Source organism: Gopherus evgoodei, chromosome 7 (assembly GCF_007399415.2).
Source record: "Gopherus evgoodei ecotype Sinaloan lineage chromosome 7, rGopEvg1_v1.p, whole genome shotgun sequence".
Classification (NCBI taxonomy): Eukaryota; Metazoa; Chordata; order Testudines; family Testudinidae; genus Gopherus; species Gopherus evgoodei.
In genome coordinates this window covers 89426591-89442079 of record NC_044328.1, presented here as the reverse complement: position 1 = coordinate 89442079, position 15489 = coordinate 89426591, and the positions used below count along the sequence as shown (strand labels likewise).

Below are 15489 nucleotides of genomic sequence, written 5' to 3'. Positions count from 1 at the left end.
ACTTTTAATAGCCTAGAATCTACAGTTATAACCTGTACCATGATATTATACTTTGAGCTGACAGAAGAGAAAAAAGAAAAAACACTAAGTCAGTGGCTCCCAAACTGTGGGATGTACTCTCCTAGGGGCTGCAGAGAAACATTCGGAGGTGGGTGCATGGCAGAGCCTGAGCCAGTCCCCAGAGGGGATGGGGAGGGAGCACCACCCAGCCCTGCTCTGACCCCAGCTCCAATCTGCCCCGTGCTCTGCCCCTAGCCCAGCTCCAGCCCCACTCCACTCCACCCCCAGCCCAGTCCAACCCTCATTCCCTCTCCACCCCAATACCAGCTCTGCCTCTAACCCAGCTCCTTCCCCATCCCCGGTTCTGTCCCCAGCTCTAACTTCAGCCCAACACCTCTGCTGAGGAAGCAAGCCAAGGCAGTAATGGAGGGGAGATGTGACAGATTCCATAAATGCAGGGGAGAGCCGGGGCAGAGAAGTTTGGACACCACTGCACTAGGCCATTCACTCAAGTTTAACCAGCATGAGAAACAACAATTTGTAATTTATCCTCTTGTATATTGCACACAGGCACTATTCAAACACCAAATGCACTACGGTAGAAGTTACTGTTTCTAGATAGGGAATTTCACTTCACTAAACCCACGAAGAACTACTTACTACATTTCCAACTTCGAGTAGAATTTTTCTTTCAACCTTAAATGGCTTTATCAACTGTCACAGTCTAGATATTTAAATATTTCATTCACTGAAGTACTAAGTGCTCAAATGAAAAAGAATATGAAAATCTGAGCCAAGATTGTCACCTTTAAAACCTTATGACTTAACAGGATAAATAAATGATGCTAAGGTCTATCTGCTAATATTTTATTTTGGTGGCTACAATTTCGTGTTAATAAATGGAAGTCAGCTCTAGCAAAGGGGTCCTGTTTAAACTTCCCCCACAGAACTAACAGTTTTGGGTTTGTTTGGTTGGTTTTTTTGTTTTGTTTTTCAAACAGTGGCCATTCACGTCCATTTTTCAAGTTCTGCACCTCTAATGAGCAGAGACAGAAGGGGGAAAAAAATCTATGCTTAAAAAAAGAGTTTAGATTGTGACACAATCAACAAAATCCAGTAAATACAAAACTGAAACCAATTCTCTTTCTACTGCATATGCTACTGTATTTCAAAGTAAGGTCATGCTAACCACTTATTTTCTATAATACTGTACCTACTTATGCCAGATTGGAAAAGTTTTCAGCAATTCTCTGGGTGGTTTGTAGGAGCAACAGAGAGAACCCAATGGAATATTCCTTTCTACAATATAGTGATTAGGTATTAGGAGCTGAGCTATGGAAGCAGCATTTGAAATTGTGCTCTTTGATGGGTAAATTCTTTTTATTATTTGCTTTGTAGCTTATTTAAGACAGACACAAGCATCAATGCTTGTCCGTGACTTTTACGTTGCTGTTGTGGCTTGCCAGGCTATACCTGAACACCAGCAAATTCACATTTTGGATTTTAAAACCAACTTATTTTTAGCTACTGACCCACTGCTTGCTTGCTAGCTACAGTAAATTAAAATTATGGAGCATGAACTACAGGGCAGTGGTACATCCAGTATCCAACTGGACAGTAAAACGATTAAGTACATTTTAACAGATTATATTAACTATGCTTCAACAAAAAATGTTTCAGCTAGCTATTAAATGCATACTACTACATATTAAATGCACTCACTTATGAAACAGAGGTCTCAATGTAAATGGTAAGAGGGAGCTAATAAACAATTCAACCCATTAGTAGGTTGAAAGGCTCAGACGAGCTAACCTTGATTATCCCCCAAACTCCTCTGGACTGTGACACCGATGGAAGATCAAGGGTATTGTATGGAGTCCCTTAGTCGCTGGCCCTCCATTTAGGTTGTTAACCGGTCAAAGTGGGGAGAGGCACTGTAAGGTGCTCCCTGTTAAAAAGGGTCAGTGAGGGAGAGAACCACAGATACTCCCTGTAGGAGGATTAAGGAAAGTGTGTTGAAAGCTTTTAACAGGGAAATTGTGGAAGGGACACTTCCACCAAAGTAATGTGTTAAGAGTCCAGGAGACTAAATTAAATAATGATACAAACAAATGGTCAAATGAGTACATCTCAAAAGGACCAAAAGAAGGAAACTCTATTTATCAAATGATAACAAAAAAGTTTAGTTGCTCACAAAGGCATTGTAGCTATGTATTTCGTAACCCATCGGAGAGTTCCCAGAACCTGCCAAACCTACAATCACTCATTGGTAATCTTACCTACCTGTCACGGAGGTAGAAAGATTAATGTAAAATGTGTGTGTGAAATAAATTCTTTTAAAAGGATGCCATAAAAATCTGTTAATTTGGCATTTGTTAAGTAATGTGGCCAGTTGTTTGGTATTACTCTGTTTAAAATTTGTAAGTTCATTAAAAACAAATAATATTATGTAGCGCTGATAGCTATATTATACCTACAACAATATATACTGTTTGGTTACCTGTGTTACAGATCCTGGCTGTGGAACTCTAGGCAAATGCAACAAACTTGGGAGAGATTAGTTTCAGGGCCTAGACATTTGGATTGGAGGGTCCCCACTGCCATCAGGAGTGCCAGACATGGGGTCTGGATATGGAGTGTGTGCCTAGACACCCAGAGCCAGAGAGACAGTGCCTAAACTCAGTGTAGCTCCAGGAAGTCAAGAGCATGTGGGAACCAAGTTTTGGTTCAGCACAATATCCTGGTGAGCAACTAGGAATGGGAGTATTCACTGGGAATCAATAAAACATTCACCACAATATTTCTTTTACCAAGGTATAGACTGGGAAATACTACAATAAGTTCAACTACTGCAGGTGGTAAAAATGGCTCCCACTCTAACATTGGAAATAGTTCGTTTTTAAAGCACTAGCAGTTATAGAAGTTATTCCCATTTTTTCTAAAAATGTGTCATGTTCACAAAAATAAGATGGAACCAGACTGATCGACTTTAAGATCAGAGCACTTGCATGATTTTCTCCCTTAAAAAAATAAAATAAAATAAAAAGTTGAAGCTATTTCAAATATTTCCAGTGACTTAAGTTTGCTCTAAGTCACTGAAAAAAACACCACCACATTTTAATGAACTTGTTTGCGCCACTTCTAAACAGGTCTGTAGGAGTGCTTCCATATCAGGGGACTTTCAGTCAACTTCCTTCTTATTCTATAAAACTTTCCATAACTCCTTCTAGGCTCCCCAATCACCTGGAAGTTGGAGCGTTCTTATTCTCTTCCCTTTCCTCCAATGCTAATTTAAGTAGGACACAAAATAGGGACAACCGTCATTGAATCAAATTTAGCCTAGATGCTGGCTACCTAAACTGCTGGTTAAAAATGTGGACAGATTCAGCTTTTATCAAGGGGCAAACTGGTGCTTTACGACTACAAGTAGATACTGTACTATAGGTGGACAACTGATATGAAATTTAGCTACACTCTGAATACAGAAATTGTCAAAAGAGAAATAAAGCTGAACTGCAGTGAATTACCTTTTCATTCAGTGCAGTATTTCGTGCCCTTTTACAATGTTTCAGACACACACAAAATAGCCTCTTTATGTTGTTCAACACAGTTTAAGTATTGACAAGGATTCCATTGTAATTGGTTTGATTTTGGTTTCTCTGTGTTCTGTTATTCTTATCCAGGTAGTTAGATCTTTAGCACAGGAACTATGAAGTCGCGTGGCATTTACTGCCAAGTTTAGTTCCAGTCACTCTTCAACGATAAATGCTACCATGTCTATTCGTTCATTATTTTGAAGTCTCACCTCTTTGATCTAATCTATTATATAAAAGTATAAATGTGAAAATTCATCAAAAACACAAGCTGATATTAATTTTTTGAAAAGTACAGCAGATTATGACAAGGTAAAACTGGTGATATCCAGTAATATATTTGTAAATTAAATAGAGTCAGATGTTTTATGCAGAAGTATAAATAAAAATGTTACATTCATCATCGTTCACCTCAACAGGGGACGTGATACTCATTAGGGGAATGTAACGTACTTTCATCTAGCCTAAAAATAAACATTAGCATCTAACATCAATATATTGCTACAGCAGAGCAGTTTCTTGACTTCCTTTTTCTTATCTTTTTCTTTTAAGTGAAAGTTTTTCTCCTTCTTAGCAAAATACACACTTTTCTTTTTTATAAAGCCAGCCGATAAGACTTCTCTCATTCTTTGCTAGATTTTTTCCCCATTAAGAACCCAAAATGGAGAGATCTGATGTATAAGAGATCTCTTCCCCCGCATTTCTTTTTTCTATCAACACTCTTCTCTTTAGAACTCTAACCAATTCGTACTCTATGTGTGCACAAATACGATACCATACAAAGAAAAAACATACTTTTCTATGTTTCTCCTTGATATCTGCATTCTTTCCTCTACATATCAAGGAAAGGATGGCCCTAGAGGGCCTTTCCTCTTTTTTAACCTGATTCATACACTCAGAGCTCTGAAACATGAGGCTTGTTCCCATTCTGGTCACAATTTCAGAACTTGGTATTCAACCAATAAATCTCTTTCATCATGGCAATGATGAAAGAATTGCTTTACCGTGGCAAAGGGAACAAATTCATTACAGTTGTCCTAGCGGCAGTCAAGGTTCCACCTGAGGGAGTTCACGAAGCTATAAAAGCACAGGAAAGCCTCTGCAGAGCTTTACAGTGGATTTCTAATAAAAGGAATAGTTGTGTACCAGATTCCCTTTAGTGCAATTTGTGCCACACCCTAAATATCTTTACTGCTATCGTAACCCAAATTAATTCAGTGAACAGTTTGATAAGTGCAGCCTCAATAATTCAGTGTAGGATTTCTACATTACTTTCTTGGACAACTGAAGAATTCATAGGCTTTCCCAGCTAAAAAGTTCTTGGGATTTAACAAGTGCTATGATGGTGAAAGCCAACCTCCTTTGCAGATATCTCTTAGGGCTTGTCTACACTGACACACAGTTTGAACTAAAGGGCTGCGAATAGTAGTATTCAACAAAGCGCTATGCTGTAACTTCTGTGTGCGAATGCTGTGGGCACAAACTGAAATATTCCTAGTTCACATTAACGGAATCCTCTTCAAACAGGACTATATTTAATAGGAATTAGGAACCTTTTAGTCTGAGCCCACAGCGCAGCACATTGGTGCGCACTGCTATTCATAACTCTGCAGTCCCAACTACAGGGCAGTGTAGACATAGTCTAAGTGTCCAGTGCCCTTTAAAATATGCTTTGACTCATGGGTATATAGTTCACTGCACCAGACTACTTGCTTCAGTGGCTTCCTGCACCATCCTCCTACATTTAAATGGCACATCAATACAACATGAGCATCTGGAGAGATCTGACAGCATAAAACAGATATTTTATATAAATAAGCCATAAAAATGATAAACAGTATATTTTTAATGTGTTCATGGTGCTGTGATTTAAGAAGAAACTAGAGAAATCCATTCTCTTCAACATATCCAAGAGGGTTATTGACCTAAGAAACAACGTCAAGGGATTTGCCCAGTGTGGGATGAAATTTACCCAGAATGGTTATTTCTCAAGATTATTTTGTCTGGCTGAAATTATTATTATTATTTTTTTTTTTTTACCATTTCATCTTCCTCACAACTCTCGATTTTTTGAGGGAGGAGGAGGAACTCATTTTTGTTTAAGACCGTTGTTCAATTACTAGTTCCAGATTCATTACTATTTCATAATAGGTTTGTTAATTGCCCTAAATCTCTGAAAGGTTCTAACGCACCAAGTAAACTCAATAAACCTTCATTACTGAGCCCAGACGGGTGAGTTCAACAGCACTGTGAAATGAATGTGAGTACTTCAAAAAACGTGGTCATCTTACAGGCTTCATTGTGGGAGAAGTTACTCCAGGCCGAATGCCACAGTATCACCATAACTAAGTTCTCATAACAGCAAGAATGGTACGTACATCAATTAGATTAACATTCTGTAGCTGCACATTTCCCTGTGTTATTGTTTTAAGATTTTTTTGCCCCTTTCTTTCATGCAGTCTGATCTGAAATCTGAAAATCCCTGGATAAATGCATCCTTTGTGCAAGCCCTTCCCTAGTCACGAGTCAGTGAAAATTACTCAAATGAAATCTTTTTCTGAACGGAAACAAAAAGCAAAAGATGCACATACCTGCCATTTCAGCCTTGAAGAACTGAATGAGTGACTGCGTGAAGGAAAGAATCCACTTATCCATGATGTTGTTGCTCTCTTTCATCGTGTTCTCATTGTACAGGAATTCCTTTCCATCTTCCTATAAACATAATTGGAAAAATGAATAGTAGCATAGCATGTCAATGCTTGAACACATTAAATCCTGTACAGTAATATCCATCAGCAGCAGATCTCAAAGCACTTGACAATCTTTTAATGTGTTTCTCACAACACCTCTGAGTTAGGTCACTGACATTTTAACCTCATTTTACAGATGGGGAACTGAGACAAAGAATAAGGGTATGTCTACACTACCCACCGGATAGGCAGGCAGTGATCAATCCAGCAGAGGTCGATTTATTGCGTCTAGTCTAGCTGCTATAAATCGACCCTCGAGTGCTCTTCCGTCGACACCTGTATTCCACCGCCATGAGAGGCGCAGGCGGAGTCAACAGGGGACCAGCAGCAGTCGACTTACCGCGGTGAAGACACCACAGTAAGTCGATCTAAGTACATCGACTTCAGCTACATTATTCACATAGCTGAAGTTGTGTAACTTCGATCGATCCCTGCCCCCCACTGTAGACCAGGCCTTAGTATCTTGCCCAAGATCAGTCTGTGGTGAAGCAGGGAACTGAATCCAAGTCTCCCATGTCCTAAACTAGTGCCCTAACGACTGGACCATCCTTCCTCTTAAAAGCCCATTTGTTATCCATCGACAAAAGCCTCCTGTCCAGGCTCTTCTCCATTACATTGGTTAGTAAGAGTACTCAGTGTCAAATATACATTTGTTCTTGAGAGACATTAACAGAAAAAGCCAAGATAAACTGACTTGCACTGATTCCTGTTTCATTACACAACAATGTAAACTACACAAGGGACCAGTTTTTTGTATTTACTAGAACACAGAAATAGTAGTACGGTACACAAGGGAATTCAATAATCCCATGTTTACACCTTTTGCATGTAGTCTAATCACAATTTACAAACACAGGCTAATGATACTATTTTACATCCCCTTCATCCAGCTGGAATCCAAAGCATTTAACAAATTTTACTGATTCTGAGGTGTGTGCACGCGCGTTAAACATATAAGTGAAAATTATATAGATAGATATAGGACATGTACTGTATATAAATAACTTTCATTTTGCAGCAATTGTTGAACAGCACATGGCACCCCAAAAGAATTGTTAAGGGTAGATGAAAAGGATAGCAAACCCAACTGGAACTGCCAGAGGAATTTTACGCAGGCATTACGTCATTGCTGTACATATTTAGCATTTCATGAGAGGCAGCACTGTCCACTGCCCCTGAATACTGGACTCCAATGTATTATACACTGTAAAAAAGAAGGTGGGAAAAGGCTAGAAGTATATGTGCTAAATTGGTAATCTATCCATTCCCGTTGCTTTTTCAGGGAGGGAGGGAAGGAGAATATCACATTGACTTCTAACTGCACAGCTTTTAAACAGTGACCAGTGGAGATCCCTAATGAATCTCCTATACCACTCCCTACAGGTTCTCTCTAAAGGCTTGCTATCCCTGTAGTGGGGATTTTCATTCTTGAAAAATCTAAATTTAAAAAGAAAAAAATCATAGTTTGAGAGGGGTTAGGTCTGAAGACAAGGAAAAAATGGACAAGAATGTGTTGCAGTAATTTGCAGACACACTTATCCAACCATAGAATTAGCAGGAGATATGGTAAGACGTGTTTTTATGTGATCTTTAAGCAAGTGCATCTTGTTTAGAAAATATGTTTTGAAACAGGAAGTCTTCTGTTATTTGTTGAAAGTAATTACAATAGGCTTCCCAATAATAAGAAAAGACGGTTACTCACCTTTGTAACTGTTGTTCTTCGAGATGTGTTGCTCATATCCATTCCAGTTAGGTGTACGCGCCGCGCGTGCACATTCGTCGGAAAACTTTTACCCTAGCAACTCAGTGGGCCGGCAGGTCGCCCCCTAGAGTGGCGCCACCATGGCGCTCCATATATACTCCTGCCAGCCCACCCGCTCCTCAGTTCCTTCTTGCCGGCTACTCCGACAGTGGGGAAGGAGGGCGGGTGCGGAATGGATACGAGCAACACATCTCGAAGAACAACAGTTACAAAGGTGAGTAACCGTCTTTTCTTCTTCGAGTGATTGCTCATATCCATTCCAGTTAGGTGAATCCCAAGCCTTACAAAGGCGGTGGGGTCGGAGTGAAATGTGGCAGAATAAAACTGCCGAGCCAGAGGCTACAGCCTCTCTTGACTGCTGAACCAGGGCATACTGCGAAGCAAAGGTAAGGACCGAGGACCAATGGAGCTTCGTGACAGGTCTCGTGGGTAGAAACACGAGCCAGCAAGGCGGCAGATGAAGCCTGAGCCCTGGTAGAATGCACGGTGATGTGGCTTGGGGAAATATGAGCCAAATCAGAACAAGTGGGGATGTCCGCCATCACCCAAGATGAGATCCTCTGAGAGGAAAACAAGCAAGCCCTCCCTTTGGCCCGCTACCGGGGCAGAGCTGGGGCACCTTAGGAAATGATTCTGTCAGCACAACATAATGCGAGCACTCCACAGATGTCCAAGGAGTGCAACGGTTATGCCCATTGCGTTGAGCTGTGGGTAACATGAAAGGCCAAAACACCTTAGGGAGGAAAGCCGGGTGCGGTCACAACTGCACCTTGTCTTTGTGGAACCTTCGTAAGAGCTCTGATCTCAGAGACCCGTCTGGCCAAGACTAGGTTGAGGCCCCAGGGCGGGGCTGGGCGGCGCACCCGAGGGTGCAAGCGCTCCAAGCCCTTGAGGGACCTCGAACCCATAGAGCGTGGGACACTGAACGTCCATCTTAGCCTGCTGGAAGGTAGGGACGGCTGCTGAGAGTATCCTCAGCGATGATACCGCCAGATCCTGCCGCTGAAGGCCAGAGGCAGGCCAAATAGAGGGGATCGAGACCTCAGCAGGAGCAAGATCGAGCGTACTGCAGCTGTAAAGGAAACGCTTCCACCTGGCTCGGTACGTTGACCAGGTGGAAGGCTGCCTGTCACCCCAACTCAGGTACGCAGGAGCCACCGTGAGGCGAAGAGGCTGCAGGTCCGAGTGACGAAGCCTGTCATTGCCCTGAGTGATGAGGTCTGGGCTGACAGGCCGAGCAACGTGGTATGTCAGTGCTGCCTGGACCACTCTGGAGTGATCATGATGACGCACGCTCCGCCCCTGCGGAATTTGAGCAGGACGTAACGAACCAGTGGGAACAGCGGGAAGGCATAATGCAGTTGGCCGTTCCACGGTATCAGGAATGCGTCCAAGATCGATTCCGAGGAGAGACCTTGGAAGGAGCAGAACACCTGGCATTTCCTGCACTCGCGGTGAGCGAACAGGTCTGTGTGAGGAACCATTTCCACCTCCGGAAAGCGGGACGCCTCACATGGGGCAGAGTGATGACTCGTAAGACAGGAAAGACCTGCTGAGTCAAAGAGATAAGACGTTCCGAACGCCTGGGAGAAAGGACGTCGCCAGCTCCATCGAGCGGGCCATGCAAAAGACCCGGAAATGGATGGCCTCCTGACAAAAAAGGGGGGAGGACTATGTCCCCCCTGAATGCTTATGAAGCACCTGGCCATTGTGTTGGCTGTAAACACCGAGATACAACGGCCTCGCAGCTGCCGCTGGAACCCCTGGCATGCCAGGCGGACTACTCTGATTTTTGGGGCATTAATGAGGAATGCCAGCTCCCTAGAAGACCGAAGGCCTTAAGCTCGGAGGTGACCATGAGCACTCGAGCAGAGAGATGATGCGTCCGCCGTCAGGGGCAGTGAGGGCTGGGGCGGATGAAACCGCATCCTGTCCACACCAAGGAGGGGGTTAGCCACCACTCTAGGGAGCCTAAGGCGTTCGAGGGAACGGTGACTACCATGACCATTGGCTTCCTGTCCAAGCGGTACGCCGAGGTGGGCCGGACTTGGAGAGGACGGAGGCGGAGCTTGGCGTGCTTGGTTACAAACTTGCGGGCAACCATGGACCCAGGAGACTGAGACAAGAACGAGCTGAGGTCGTTGGGAAAGCCTTCAGACCTCAGATGATTGATGCCATCGCCTAAAACCGCAGTTGCGATAAGCAGGCTCCGGCTAGGTAGGAGACCAAGATAGCCCCTAGGAAGCCCAACCTCTGCGTGGGAACCAGAGTGGATTGCTCTATAGTAATCATCAGGCCTTGATCTGTGAATAAGACCGTGACGATGCCCACGGCTGAGTGGGTTGTGCGTCAGAGTCTCCTCGGATAAGCGAATCGTACCAATACGGAAAAACGCATATCCGACATAGCTACGGTAGGCGGCGACTATGGCCGTAAACCGGGAGTATTCACCGCTGGCTATAAAGCGGAGGCATCTCCCGTGCGGAGGGAAGATGGCATTGCGAAAGTACGCGTCCTTCCTATCCAGGGCGGCATAGTAGCCCCCAGGAGGCAAGGATGGAATAATGGTTCCCAGGGATACCATGCAGAACTTTAACCTTATCCCAAACCGGTTGAGTCCATGCAGGACCAGGGAGGTCTGAGACCTGTGTTCGAGTGGGGAACTAGGGCATAACGGGAGTAAAACCCCTAGCCCCTTTCGTCCGCTGAAGGGGGACAGGGCTGGAGCAATTTAAAGGTGGTACCTATGCTCCATCGTGCGCAGGACCCAGCGATCTAAAAGTAACTGGGGCCATGCCAGGAGAAAGCGGGATCAGGACCCCGTCCTGCGACTGGTACACCGCCCTCCGACGAACCTTGGAAGGTCCGTCTTTGGTCCCAGTGGTAATTGCGAGGGACCTCGACTCTGGCTTTTTAGGGGGCCTGACGTTTGTCTGCGACCACCTTGGCCTTGCCGTTTTCCAGAGTTCTGCCTCTGGCTAGGCACAGAGTATGGCGGCTGGGGCCATAAAGGCCTGCGTTTGGTCGCAAGCGTATACACGCTGAGACGCATTAGGACCCTATTGTCCAGCAGGCTTCGCAGTCTGGGGCTGTCTCTGCCGCGAAGATGCCTTTACCAACAAAGGGTAAATTCTTTCCCCCGTCCTCCAAGACGGCAGCGAACTCTAGGTGGGAGGTTCGAGGGAGAAACTCCTCCACCCAGGTGCTATAATTATCGCAGCTAAGCAAGGCTTGTTGCTTTGCTACCCAGAGGCGCAGGGCCCCTGCAGAGTACACCTTGCATTCGCCAAGGCTCTTTCTGCTTCGGGGCTGGCGCCCGCTGGCCATGATATCAGGATCGTGGTCCTGAGCATAAAATCTGCGCATATGGGATGACACGGATGCGTGTCCGGATGGCCATGGAGGTACTAAAAGAAGGCACGGGCCGAGTCTCTGACTCACTCGGACCTTGCCCAACTCGGCACCGGGGACCGGCATCGGGAGGCGTATCGGTACCTGGAACGAGATCCAGACCCGCAACCAGAACGGTGTCGGGAGGTCGACCGAGATCTCGAGGCTCGGAGAAGAGCTACAGGAGTCAAGGTACCTGCCCCGGTGCCAGATGTCGGAACGGTGCCGATAGCGGGTCGGCGAACGGGATACCGACCGGTGCAGCGAGTGTGACCAGTACCGAGGAAAACAGTACCGGGACTGCCAGTGGTGTCCGGCGTGCCGACAGGACTTGGAGTGTCTGCGGGACCGTGATCATGGACGGTGCCGCTCTGCTGTACTGACAGGGGACAGTCCCTTGAAGAGACTGTATTACCCGTACCGGCGGTGCCCGGGTCAGGCAGCACTGACTCTGTCATGGCACTGAGAGCCCTCGCCGTTGGTAACATCTCCGGCGTGCAGGGAACAGCAGGCTCAACCACAGTGCGTACTGGGGAGCTGTCAGGCACCGGATTCGACGGCCCTCGTGGGGCCGGGATCCACGGTACCGAGGTCATTAGAGCTTCGGTAGGTGCCGGTGCCGGGCGAACCGAGTTAGATAAGCTGTCTGGCTGCGGTGCCGTCAGCACTGAAGCAGCGGGAGTAATACGCTCAACCACGGCGCGTGCCGGGGAGCCGTCGGGCACCGGATTCGATAGCCCTTGTGGGACTGGAATCGACGGTGCCGATAGAAGCAGCCGGAACAGGAGCTCAACCACGGCGCGTGCCTGGGAGCCGTCAGGCACCGGATTCTACGGCCCTTGCGGGACCGGGATCGACGGTGCCGACGTCATCGGTGCCGCAGCAGGTGTCGGTGCCGGGCGATCCGACTTAGACTAGCTCTCTGACCGCGGTGCCGTTGGCACGGAAGCAGCCGGAGCATTAGCTCGACCACGGCGCGTGCCGGGGAGCCGTCAGGCACCGGATACTACGGCCCTTGAGGGACCGGGATCGACGGTGCCGACGTCATCGGTGCCGCAGCAGGTGTCGGTGCCGGGCGATCCGACGTAGACGAGCTCTCTGGCTGCGGTGCCGTTGGCACGGAAGCAGCAGGAGCAATACGCTCAACCACGGCGCGTGCCGGGGAGCCGTCAGGCACCGGATTCTACGGCCCGTGTGGGACCGGGATCGACGGTGCCGACGCCATCGGTGCCGCAGCAGGTGTCGGTGCCGGGCGATCCGACGTAGACGAGCCCTCTGGCTGCGGTGCCGCTGGCACGGAAGCAGCAGGAGCAATACGCTCAACCACAGCGCGTGCCGGGGAGCCGTCAGGCACCGGATTCTACGGCCCGTGTGGGACCGGGATCGACGGTGCCGACGCCATCGGTGCCGCAGCAGGTGTCGGTGCTGGGCGATCCGACGTAGACGAGCCCTCTGGCTGCGGTGCCGCTGGCACGGAAGCAGCAGGAGCAATACGCTCAACCACGGCGCGTGCCGGGGAGCCGTCAGGCACCGGATTCTACGGCCCTTGTGGGACCGGGATCGACGGTGACGACGTCATCGGTGCCGTAGCAGGTGTCAGCGCCGGGCGATCCGACTAGACGAGCTCTCTGGCTGCGGTGCCGCTGGCACGGAAGCAGCAGGAGCAATACGCTCAACCACGGCGCGTGCCGGGGAGCCGTCAGGCACCGGATTCTACGGCCCTTATGGGACCGGGATCGACGGTGACGACGTCATCGGTGTCGTAGCAGGTGTCAGCGCCGGGCGATCCGAGTAGACGAGCTCTCTGGCTGCGGTGCCGCTGGCACGGAAGCAGCAGGAGCAATACGCTCAACCACGGCGCGTGCCGGGGAGCCGTCAGGCACCGGATTCTACGGCCCTCGTGGGACCGGGATCGACGGTGCCGACGTCGTCGGTGCCGGGCGAGCCATCTTAGACGAGCTGTCTAGCTGTGGTGCAGCTGGCACAGAAGCAGCAGGAGCAGTAAGCTCTACCACGGCGCGAGCCGGGGAGCTGCCAGGCAGCGGATTCCCTGGTCCTGGGGGACTGGAATCGACGGAGCCGAAGTCATCGGTGCCTCTGCAGGTGACGGTGCCGGATAACGCAACTGAGGCGAGCTCTCTGGCTGCGATGCAGGTGGCACGGAAGTAGCGGGAGCAGGGGGCTCAACCACGGCGCGTGCCGGGGAGCCGCCAGGCACCAGCAGGAATCGTAGACTCTCTCGACCTCGGAAGAAGGGAGCGGTGCCGAGTCGACATCGGTGCCGGCGACAGGAGTCATGTAGATCTCTCTTCGGCCGCGGCTTCTGGCAAGCCGGGCCCCTTTTTAAAACCCGGTGAGCCATGCATGGCTCCGGCACTGGGCTCATGGAAGGGGCTACTTCCTGAACCCCGCTAACTAAACTAACCATACAAATGTATATATAAAAGTGTTATAACTGCATAATTATATACGAGAAAACGAGTAGCTAGGGAAGTGGAGGTCAGCTAAGCCGCGCTCCACTGTTCCAACGACCGACACGGGCGGTAAGAAGGAACTGAGGAGCGGGTGGGCTGGCAGGAGTATATATGGAGCGCCATGGTGGCGCCACTCTAGGGGGCGACCTGCCGGCCCACTGAGTTGCTAGGGTAAAAGTTTTCCGACGAATGTGCACGCGCGGCGCGTACACCTAACTGGAATGGATATGAGCAATCACTCGAAGAAGAACTGTTCTTTCCAAATGCCACTGAAATACATTTCTTCTATATAGGAGGCTTGCCTTTGTCACAAGGTTTCTTGTAATGGTATAGTAAAGAAATAGTATCTCACATATAGCATCTTCCATCCAAAAAGATCCCAAACTGCTTTGCAAACTTAAAACAATTATCTACATGAAACATATGGATTATATCATCTACCTTCACAGATCCAGTTATCACCCCAAACACACCAAGAAATCTTAGCTACTGCCAGGTACTCAGATACCATAGAATATGCTCTGAGAAGAAAGTCTGTGATGTATATCTTAACATGCTTAAAAGCACCATCGCTAAACAAGGACACTCCACCAGAGAAGCAGATTGCATCAAGGAACAGGCCACACAAATAGTCCAAAAGAATCTGCTTCAATACAGAAATAAAACTCCATCACCACTAGCTGTTACTTACCACCCCACACTGGAAACCCATGCTGGGTATCAAACAAACAATTACAACTCACACTTGATAGGGAGCACACCCTGAAAGAAATCTTTCCTGAATGTTCTCTTCTGGCCTTTAAAGAACTCTGCAACCTCATCATCAGAAGCATAAAAACATAGAATATCAGGATTGGAAGGGACCTTAGGAGGTCATCTAGTCCAACCCCCTGCTCAAAGCAGGACCAATCCTCACACAGATTTTTGCCCCAAATCTCTAAGTGGCTCCCTCAAGGATTAAACTCACAACACTGGGTTTAGCAGGCCAATGCTCAAACCACTGAGCTATCCCTCCCCACAGACCAGGGCACACCAACTCAAAGCAACACCAGACCCCGCCAGAACAGATGCAAAACCTGCAGGCATCTCTCCACTGCTGATGATCAACAACCCCCATAACATACCTTTCAAGATCCAGAAATCCTACACATGCTTATCACTGCATGTGGTGCGCTGGACAAGGTACACAAAATGTCCCAATAATAACTATGTGGATGAAACCAGACAATCACTATGCTCTCGAATGAACTCACAGAAAAATAAGATAAAAACATCATATCACCTGTAGGTGAACAACTGTCACTCTATGTCTGACTTCTCAGTCCTCATCCACAAAGAAATCCTGTACTACATCTTCACAAGACAAGCTTGGGATCTTAATTTTATAAGGCCTAGTCTACACTACACGGTTAAACCAATTTTAGTAGCATTAAACCGATTTAACCCTGCATCCGTCCACACAACAAGGCTCTTTATAACGATATAAAGGGCTCTTAAAACTGGTTTCTGCACTCCTCCCC

General features: G+C 47.5%; 1 protein-coding gene across 7 annotated transcripts in view; it reads right to left on the bottom strand.

The window, feature by feature from the left end:
• Positions 1 to 15489, bottom strand: part of IARS1 (isoleucyl-tRNA synthetase 1) — a 221617-nt gene that overhangs the window by 61594 nt on the left and 144534 nt on the right. For all 7 annotated transcript variants that reach the window (XM_030569119.1, XM_030569123.1, XM_030569118.1 and 4 more), the window contains one exon: positions 6185 to 6305. In XM_030569119.1, coding sequence (XP_030424979.1) covers positions 6185 to 6305 — 121 coding nt within the window. The remainder of the gene's footprint in view (positions 1 to 6184; positions 6306 to 15489) is intronic.